Source organism: Phaseolus vulgaris, chromosome 8 (genome assembly GCF_051622355.1).
Source record: "Phaseolus vulgaris cultivar YP4 chromosome 8, ASM5162235v1, whole genome shotgun sequence".
NCBI classification, from domain to species: Eukaryota; Viridiplantae; Streptophyta; class Magnoliopsida; order Fabales; family Fabaceae; genus Phaseolus; species Phaseolus vulgaris.
In genome coordinates, this window is record NC_143505.1 from 8269003 (window position 1) to 8279563 (window position 10561).

The 10561-nt window shown below is 31.6% G+C and overlaps 1 protein-coding gene across 1 annotated transcript; it reads left to right on the plus strand.

Moving 5' to 3' along the window:
• Nucleotides 1-6762: 6762 nt before the first annotated feature.
• Nucleotides 6763-10323, plus strand: LOC137823570 (receptor-like protein kinase FERONIA). Its single transcript, XM_090294257.1, has one exon. The coding sequence runs from the start codon at nucleotides 7325-7327 to the stop codon at nucleotides 10019-10021; it is 2697 nt and encodes an 898-aa protein (XP_090150383.1). The 5' UTR covers nucleotides 6763-7324; the 3' UTR covers nucleotides 10022-10323.
• Nucleotides 10324-10561: the final 238 nt, after the last annotated feature.

The following is a 10561-nucleotide window of genomic DNA, read 5'->3' on the forward strand; positions in this document are numbered from 1 at the left end:
GTCTCTTCCTTCTCCTCTCTTCATATTTTTTAAAACTAAGGAATAAATTATTTAACCTAACTTTTTAAATACTTAATAAAAGGTTAAAATTTATCAGAAAAATATTTCACTTACTTTTCCTTTTAACTTTTTCTTATACTAAAAATACTCATGAATATATATTTTCTAAATGACACTAATACTTGTGGAGGTAATTTTAATTTCTACTAATTTTTAATGTATAAATGAAAATGTAACATGAGAGAATTAACAATGAATGCAAATTTAGTTGGGCGAAATTTACATATAATCGAATTTAGATTAATTAACAAATTTCTGCTCTAAGTTTTGATATTTTTTAGTGAACTGATAATATTATAATTGTGTTAAAAAGTGATTACTAATATTAGTTTTTGTATCTTTATGAACTTAAATGTATTTGATTTTAAAAAAATTAATCAAAATTATTATTGCCTGTAAATGTCTTATTCTTCTTAACATTTTAGTTAAATAATTTTAAATATTAATAAATATAATTCCAAGAACAATTTCAATAGTACAAACAGAAATGTGAATGAGTATATAATATAGTATAACATAAAATATACAATAATGATGATTAATATGTAAAACTTATTATTTATACTTAATATTATATTTATTAATGATTAGTAAAAAATAAAACACTTCGTGACTTTACATATTTAAAACATAATAATTATTTTCGAATGGGTTTGGGGCCTAGAGAACGATTACTTCAACTCCTGTGTTCGGTCGATTCCACACGCTCGATGCTCCTCTATGCGTTCGCCCTCCTGGTTGTGCTTCCCTTCCCTCGATTGTCCTACTTCTCGGGCGGAGAGGGTACCTGCAGAAGGTACTCCAACGCTCAAATCAGTGGGATATCGGTACTCGGTTGTCAGAATACTATAGATAATGACGTACCTTTCTCCTTAAAATGCGTGTTATTTATATTACTTTAATGAGTCTTTGTTGTTGGGCCAGATTAAGGGAGTTGGTTTGCGTTTAGGGTTGTGTTAAGCCACCCTTAACTGTAGATTAGCCTTACTAATCTGGTCAACCTTCGACTTGAGCGATATGGACCGATCGGCCACATGTGCGGAGCGGTCGCCCCTTTATCGTTCGTGTGGCGGCATGGGCCGAGTGTTGGCTGACTTGGCAAGTCATCCGGTCGTACCAGTACAATAATATTAATAATTATTATTATTTTATTATATAAAATAATGATAAATAGTTATTAGTTTTTTATAGTTTATTTTATTCCCATTAATAACTTTTTAAATAATCACTTATGTAGTAAAACTATATAAAAAAATAATGTAAATTTTAAATTTTGAGTATGAAAACATGTTTGATCATATTTTCTTTTTGGGAAAGTAGCACAATGATAAAATCATATTTATTATGATTTCCAATTAATATTTTTTATTATTGAGACATTTAAACTTTTTCTTTTTTACTTTAAAAATTTAAATTATTATTTATCTTTTACTAGTATTCTCTTTTTATATTCTAACTTTCATTTTATACTGTTTTTTAAATTGTCAAATGTATATATGATTGTTTATGAATTTGTATTTCATGTTAATTATTTTTATCTCAAATCTAGATTACCTGTTATCTATATTTTTATTTCATGTTTGAAACTAACTTGCTTGAGCTTCAAACGAAAATTGTGTTTGTTATCCCTTTTAAAAGTTGAAGTTTAACTAGTCTTTGGTGCAAGAAAGGGATATGATTCGAGTAAAACCCTTTTTTATAACACACTCTGCCTTTTGCTTCACAACAAAAGCAAAGAACCAATGCCAAAATCAAAAAGCAAATCCAAGTTTTTCATATGAAAATTCCATGAATAATAAAAACCAAAATAAATTGCTTAGGATGTTATGAAATATCTCATAAGAATTTGATTCAGTAATATACTTTTTCCCGTACAATTTGATAGATGCAACCATCTTGATTTTTAAATATTTTAAATGTTGAGAATTACTCAACTATACATATACATTTCATAAATGAATGGAAAGTTTGAGTCAATTCTTTTTTTTTTAAACTGTGTTAAACTTAAAGTTTATTTAAATACAGATTTAGATTTTATAAAGTTAATTTAGATTTAAAATTAATTATAATTTTAAATTGAAAAATATGAATTAATTTAGTTAACAATATTAAATTTGTTAATAATTTATATAAAAAAAACTCTTTAGAAAGAAGATCGAAAGAAGAATCTTCCTCATTCACAATTTTGATTGACTCGATTCTTGGTTTTTCAACTTTTGAGTGTTAAAAAAATAAGTTAATTTTGTAATATTAGAACTAAACATGAAGATCACATAATTAAGATTGGATTCTATTGATATTCTTATTTAGATTAAGTTTGGATAATGTCTACCAATGTAAATTTAATGTAATGCCAGCAAAATATACTTTAATAACGTCATTTATTGTTCTAATTTTTTCTCAAATAAAAATATAAGGTATTTCAATCATTATTAATATTATTGGTGTTTACAACTGTTTTCGATATTATATCTTAATAAAATTGGTATGTTAATGCTTAATAATAGTATTTTGATTGATATTCTATTTTTTATAATTAAATATGAAATTAAAATTCTGAAAAAAAAATAGTCGAAAATATATTATTTATTTAGTATTGAGAGAGTGATTTATAATTTGAAAAGGTGCTTGTAACATAAAATTAAGAAGATAAAAAATAAAGAGGATGTTTGTATAGTATTTAGGAGTCTTGTGGTGTATGGAATGAATTTTATTTATAAAAAAATATAGATAATTTTAAAATGTAGTTGTGTTCTAACGAAGAACGAAGAAAAGGAACATTCAAAATTGTTGTGTAGTGGGATATTTAAATATTTGACAATTGGACTATTGTTGTTTAGAGCACATATCAAATCCAGTCCAAGTAATTAGAGTTCCCCCATTTATTTCTTAGTAATTACTTCCTGCACCTAATCAATTCCTTCCTCCACCCGACACACTTTTTAAAATCCCATTATGTCCTTGTAGACAAATGCGTTACAAATATCTGGAATTGGGTTTGAATTCCATATGTACATATCCGGAATAGTTAATTGTGTTCTGGATGTGGGCATGCGGAAGTATATTTTTTGACTTATGGATTTTTATATTCGAAAGCTAAGTGATATTTTTTTTCCAACATTATCAATGGATACAGCTGCCTCAGAGGAGAAATGCGAACAGAAGAATGACAAGACGACGTTGCCCGCTGCGTTCAATGCGAAAACGAAGGTGGCAGTGGTGGCGGCTGCTGCTGCGTGAAAACGAAAGGGTGTTGTGATTGGGTGCAAATCTCTCCCTTAACCTAATTTTAATTTCATTAAGGGCATTTTCATATTTTCGCAAATTTTGTTAAGGGCATTTTGGGTATTTTTACATGATTGGGTAGAGGGAGAGTCGGCCTTATTTCTTTAGCTTCCATGTGCAATTTCATGAGGACTATTTCTTCCTGCACATCCATATATTTTTTTGTCACCCCATATAAAATATAAAAATATATTTTTATCCTTCTTGTGTCACTCTCATATTCTGTATTACATAATTCAAAAGTGATATTTTTTTTCCAACATTATCAATGGATACAGCTGCCTCAGAGGAGAAATGCGAACAGAAGAATGACAAGACGACGTTGCCCGCTGCGTTCAATGCGAAAACGAAGGTGGCAGTGGTGGCGGCTGCTGCTGCGTGAAAACGAAAGGGTGTTGTGATTGGGTGCAAATCTCTCCCTTAACCTAATTTTAATTTCATTAAGGGCATTTTCATATTTTCGCAAATTTTGTTAAGGGCATTTTGGGTATTTTTACATGATTGGGTAGAGGGAGAGTCGGCCTTATTTCTTTAGCTTCCATGTGCAATTTCATGAGGACTATTTCTTCCTGCACATCCATATATTTTTTTGTCACCCCATATAAAATATAAAAATATATTTTTATCCTTCTTGTGTCACTCTCATATTCTGTATTACATAATTCAAAAGTTAATCTTCAGTTCGGAAATAGCTTACGGATTATGTAATCCAAAATATATTTTTAAAAAGTGATATTCTAGATTATATAATCTAGAATTTTTGATTTAAGAGTAGTTTTCAGATTATTTAATTCAAACACACATTTAAAAAAAACTTCCGAATTATGTAATCTGGAAACTAATATCTTATTAGAAAAGATTTCTTCATGTATTTTAAAAAAAACTTCTAAATTATATAATCCTAAAACTAATTACAATTTTTTTTAAAAAAACTGTCCGATAAATATTACTTAGGATTGGAATACAACAAATTATAATTATGAAAGAATAATATATGGAGGTTATGAAAAAACAGTCTTTGATGAGTTGGTTAAAACAACAAATTGTCCCCTGCTCCCTTATGATTGCTGTATCATTTTTACTTTGTTTATATATTGTATTATGAATGAACTCAAAGAAGAAAACACTCTAGATTATATAATTTCTAAGTGTTTCTTTTTTTATTACACAATTTAAAAGTTAAAAAAATTATTTATGAATTATGAATTTTGGAAAATATTTTTAAATTATACCATTTAGAAGTTTATTTATGAAAAAAAATATTTTTTAAATTGTAAGTTTTCATGTAAAAGAATTACTTCCAAATTAATAATTTATAAGTAAAAAAAGCTTCTAGATTGTATAATTAAAACATAAAAAAGTAACTTTAAAATTGTGTAATTTGAAAGTTTTTTATAAAAATAAAAAATAAAAAATTCATGTTGTATAATTTGAAAATTAAAAAAGCTTTCTGATTGTGTAATTTAAAAGGATTAGGTAAGTTCTTCATACATCTCCATTAGTTATTCTAGCACATCCATATAAATTTAAAATTATAGACTACTTATTTGTGTGTATTGCAAATCGGATTGAGATATATCTACTAGATTGTATAATATGATATTTATTTATCTTTAATTGATAATAATTGCATAATTAAAAATATTTAAAAATTGCAATTTTTCTTTAATTACAAATTTCAAATAACAATAATTACATAAATATATATACTTTAATTATAAATATTATCTTTATTTCAAACTCAATTCTATAAATATAGGTATAAATATCTAAGTATTTATCTTTATTTCAATTCAATTCTTTCTCAATCATAACAAATGTATTTTGCTCAATTAATAAATAACACAATTAATTTTTTATGACATTTTACATCAATCATATCATCTACCATTTCCATCAAAATATACTCACTATCAAACGAAACTTTGCTTATCTAAACATCATAATTTTCCACTCTCATTCTCCTATTTTGTTTTCTTTTTTACTTTCACCCTTATCCAAATAAAACATAAATCTTAATAATGTTTTACTTGATTTAAATGAATATGTTAAATAATTGAATATTATTTTCTATAGTTTATTCATTTATGTTAGCTTACATTTTTTTTACTTAAATGTGAGTATAGTATAGTATAACATAAAATGAACCAATTACATTACCGTGTTGAAAAAGTCTCATAAATAATAAGAATAGAAGAGTATATGCTTCAATTTTGAAAATTTATTTCTATACATATATATATATATATATATTATTTGATTTTAGAAACTTATATGAATGGAATATATATATATATATAAAAAAAAAATTGAAGTATTGATTTTAGTATATATATATAAAGGATTTTAAAAAAGTAAGTGATGTTTTGTATTAATTAAGCATAAGAAAGTGAAATGAAAGGAATGAAAACGCGTTTGGAAGTTGGAATATGACGTAGGTGTGATTGTGTTTGTTTGTCATTTCCATCTTTTATACCACAACTTATCTGTCATCCAATCATCACCGCCTTTTCCTTTCTTTTTGCTTACCACCCAAACAACCATGCACATTCCTTGCATTATACAAACCAATCCTCAAAATAACTTTTTTTTTATAATAAAATTTATACAAAACTTAATTGTGAATTCTCATGCTACAATTTCAATTTCAATTTAACATAACACACACAAAAACTTATGCATTTAAAAATAATACAAAATTATTTAACTTACATATGATATTGAATTATGGATAAAATACTTTTACAGTTGACAATAACTTTATCCAAATAAATTGTCTCTTCTGAAAAACATTCAATTTATAAATCTTCAAGAACATCATCTTAGTGTTAGCATTCAATGTATCTATGTTATATTATTTATAGTATTCATTGTTTTTACTAAAATATTTTTAATATTTATCATTTTAAGTTAAGAGATAATAAACACCATAAATTAATAAGAAAAATTCTCAAACAGAATGGGAAGAGGATGTATGTTTTCACACAAGAATTACTTAGATAAAAATATAATTAAGTGAAAAAATAGATTATGTATGTATCCCAATTATTTTTAATTTAATTTTGAATAAATAACACAAAAGCTGTCAGAAAATTTAATTTTAAATAATTAACACAAAATATCAGCAAATTTAATTTTTTATGTTACTAATTAAATTGAATTTTTTATATATAGAAATTTATAAAACAATTTTATATATAAGAACGAATTTAATGCTTTCAAAATACTAAATTTTTTTTATTTAATGTTTTTATTATAGATAGTAGAATAGTCTTGGTACATATTAGTAGTTAAATAATAAATAAAGTTATACATTTATTAAGAAATGACAGAAAGTTATAGATTTATTAGTTAATTTCGGTTTTGTTTGTGATTTTTTTTTTTCCTGTTAGAAGTAGTAGGTGTGGTATTTAACGTGGTTTTCAGTATTAGGGGCACTTTCTTACTCCATTTCCTCTTCCACCATTTTCTCTCTGTTCCTTCCAGCTGTAAGCTACTGCCAAATCCCTTCCAATCCAACCCTCAAAACTCGGGATCGTCCCTCTTTGACTCGCTGAGTTGCTTTTCAGCTCCTCTTTCCATGGCATAAGGTAAAATACCTTCTTTCTCTAACTTCAATTTCTTTCAACATTCAAACCATCCTCACCCTTATTACTGATTATCCCACACAATTCATTGTTCATCCTGTTGTTCACTGAAAACCTAGTTCATATTGCCCCTCCCCTTTTGGATTTTGCTTGTTTTGGAAATTCTGGGTCCAAGCTGAGCTGATCATAACCCTCCACCCCACTTCCCTTTCCTGATCTGGATTCCTACACTATAAAGATCTTCGCATCAAATTTGTGGTCTTTGATTGTTTTTAAATTATGGGTACGTGTGAATTGTAATTCCCTACAAGAGGTGTTGGCAATTGTATGGTAGAAAACAGAGCAGGGTTTTTGGGTTTGGGTTTGGTTTTTGTTTGGAATTTTGTGTCGTGATGTGGAGCGTGAATCGGTACTGTGTTTGTGTGCCATTGTTTGTGTGCCTGGTATTGGCTATTGAGCTTGTTGTAGCAAAGGATTTTCAGCCTACAGATAATATTCTGCTGGATTGTGGGGGTCCTTCATCTAGTACTGATACTGATGGCCGTGTATGGACCACTGATGTTGGTTCCAAGTTTGATTCCTCCTCTGCAAAATCCACCACCGTATCGCCGGCGGCAACTCAAGACCCTGCCGTCCCCCAGGTGCCCTACATGACAGCACGCGTGTTCCACGCGCCGTTTACCTATGCTTTCCCGGTGGCTTCCGGTTGGAAGTTCCTCCGGCTGCACTTTTACCCGGCTTCTTACTCCAATCTCAATGCATCTGATGCCCGTTTTGCGGTGACGGCGAATTCATACACGCTTCTTAGGAACTTTAGTGTTGCTCAGACCACCCTGGCTTTGAATTATGCCTACATTTTGAAGGAATTTGCCATCTATGTTGAAGGGAAAACCTTGAATGTGACTTTCACTCCGTCCACCAATGCATCCAATGCTTACGCGTTTGTTAATGGGATTGAGGTTGTGTCTATGCCTGATATTTATACTTCTACTGATGGAACTACCATGATAGTTGGTACAAATACTGCTTACACTATTGACAACAGCACTGCACTTGAGAATGTTTATAGGTTGAATGTGGGTGGGAATGATATCTCTCCCTCCCATGATACTGGTATGTTTAGGTCATGGTCTGATGATGTTCCCTTCCTCTTTGGGGCTGCATTTGGGGTTACTGAGCCCGCTGATCCAGATGTGAAGTTTGAGTATCCTCCGGGCACACCAAGTTATATTGCTCCACTTGATGTCTACACTACAGCCAGATCAATGGGCCCGAATCCGAAAATCAACACAAATTACAACTTGAGTTGGATCTTCAACATTGATTCTGGGTTTTCCTATCTAGTGAGACTCCATTTTGCTGAGGTATCATCAAATATAACCAAGAATAATCAAAGAGTGTTTGATATATTCCTCAACAATCAAACTGCTACACAGGAGGCTGATGTTATTGCCTGGGCAAAAGAATTTGGCCTTTCACATTCTAATGGGGTGCCTGTGCATAAAGATTATGTTGTCTTTATTCCCGAAGATGTAGAACCACGGCAGGACCTGTGGCTTGCATTGCATCCAGATCCAACTGACAAGCCCATGTATTATGATGCAATCTTGAATGGAGTGGAGATTTTCAAAATTAATGATACTGCAGGGAATCTGGCAGGGACAAATCCCATTCCTCCCCCTGTGCAAGACATAATTGACCCATCAACAGCTAGAGCACATAATCATGGTAAATCAAAGAATCATACAGGCATTATTGCAGGAGGTGTTGCTGGAGGAGTTGTTGTAGTACTTTTGATTGGGCTATTTGCTTTTGCTTTATCCCGTAGACAACGAAAGGATTCTGGTGCAAGTGAAGGGCCATCTGGATGGCTTCCACTTTCTCTTTATGGTAATTCACATTCTGCAGCTTCAGCCAAGACCAACACAACAGGAAGTTATGCTTCCTCTCTCCCGTCAAACCTTTGCCGTCATTTCTCATTTGCTGAAATCAAGTCCGCCACAAACAACTTTGATGAGGCTTTGCTTCTTGGTGTGGGAGGATTCGGTAAGGTTTACAAGGGAGAAATTGATGGTGGAACAACCAAGGTAGCAATTAAACGTGGGAATCCACTATCTGACCAAGGGGTGCATGAGTTCCAAACTGAGATTGAAATGCTCTCTAAACTTCGTCACCGCCACCTTGTTTCTCTGATTGGATACTGTGAAGAAAACACTGAAATGATCCTCGTTTATGATTATATGGCATATGGAACGCTAAGGGAGCATTTGTACAAGACCCAGAAACCTCCACTTCCATGGAAGCAAAGGCTTGAGATATGCATTGGAGCTGCTCGGGGTTTACACTATCTACACACTGGTGCTAAATACACAATCATCCACCGTGATGTGAAGACAACAAACATTTTAGTGGACGAGAAGTGGGTGGCCAAGGTTTCTGATTTTGGATTGTCAAAAACAGGTCCAACATTGGATAATACCCATGTAAGTACTGTAGTAAAGGGTAGCTTTGGGTACTTGGATCCAGAATACTTCAGGAGGCAGCAACTAACTGACAAATCTGATGTTTACTCATTTGGGGTGGTTCTCTTTGAGATATTGTGTGCTCGACCAGCTTTGAACCCGGCCCTTGCTAAGGAGCAAGTGAGTCTGGCTGAGTGGGCAGCTCATTGCTACCTCAAAGGCACTCTTGACCAAATCATTGATCCCTATCTAAAAGGCAAGATAGCTCCAGAATGCTTCAAGAAGTTTGCCGAGACTGCGATGAAGTGTGTGGCTGACCAGGGTATTGAAAGGCCATCCATGGGTGATGTCTTGTGGAACCTTGAATTTGCTTTGCAGCTGCAAGAAAGTGCAGAGGAAAGTGGCAACGGCTTTGGCGGCATTGGCAATGAAGTGGAGCCGACATATACAGATTCTAAAGGAAAGAAAGACTCTGATGCGATGGGGGGTTATGATGGTAATGTGACCGACTCCAGAAGCAGTGGCATTTCAATGAGCATTGGAGGTAGAAGCTTGGCTAGTGAAGACTCTGATGGGTTAACCCCAAGTGCTGTGTTTTCCCAGATCATGAATCCAAAAGGGCGTTAAGGTCGTGTTGTAACAACACTCTCACTACCTACATACAGAGTCAACCACTCAAATTCTGTAGTGCAATCGGCTTTCACCAAATTTGAATGTTACCCGTTATTCATTTTCCTAATATTTCTATTCATTTCTGTGGTTGTTTCTAATTTATTATGATTATGTAAGTTGTAATTTGTGACCATGTTATGTAAAGATTGAAGAGGAGCCAACATGTTGTAACGTTGCTATATCTGAATTTTTTGAAACCCTTCCTTTCTTCCCAAGATTGACAAAGACGTGCAAAACAAAGATTAAGTGTTTCTTTCTCCCTTTTCTTAGTCGAACTATTTTGTTTCTGTTATAAGCTAAATTCCTCAAATTGTAAACAAACACAGGATTTTCTACTGGTTTGTAGGACTGCATTATGATACTACGAAAGATTGTGGTCTATATCAAATCATGCAGGTCAAGTCACTATTGCAACATGTTGATTTTTTATCTCATGGTGTGACTCAAACCTAGCAGGCGCATTGTCATGAAAATGATCAATGGATTATTGATAAG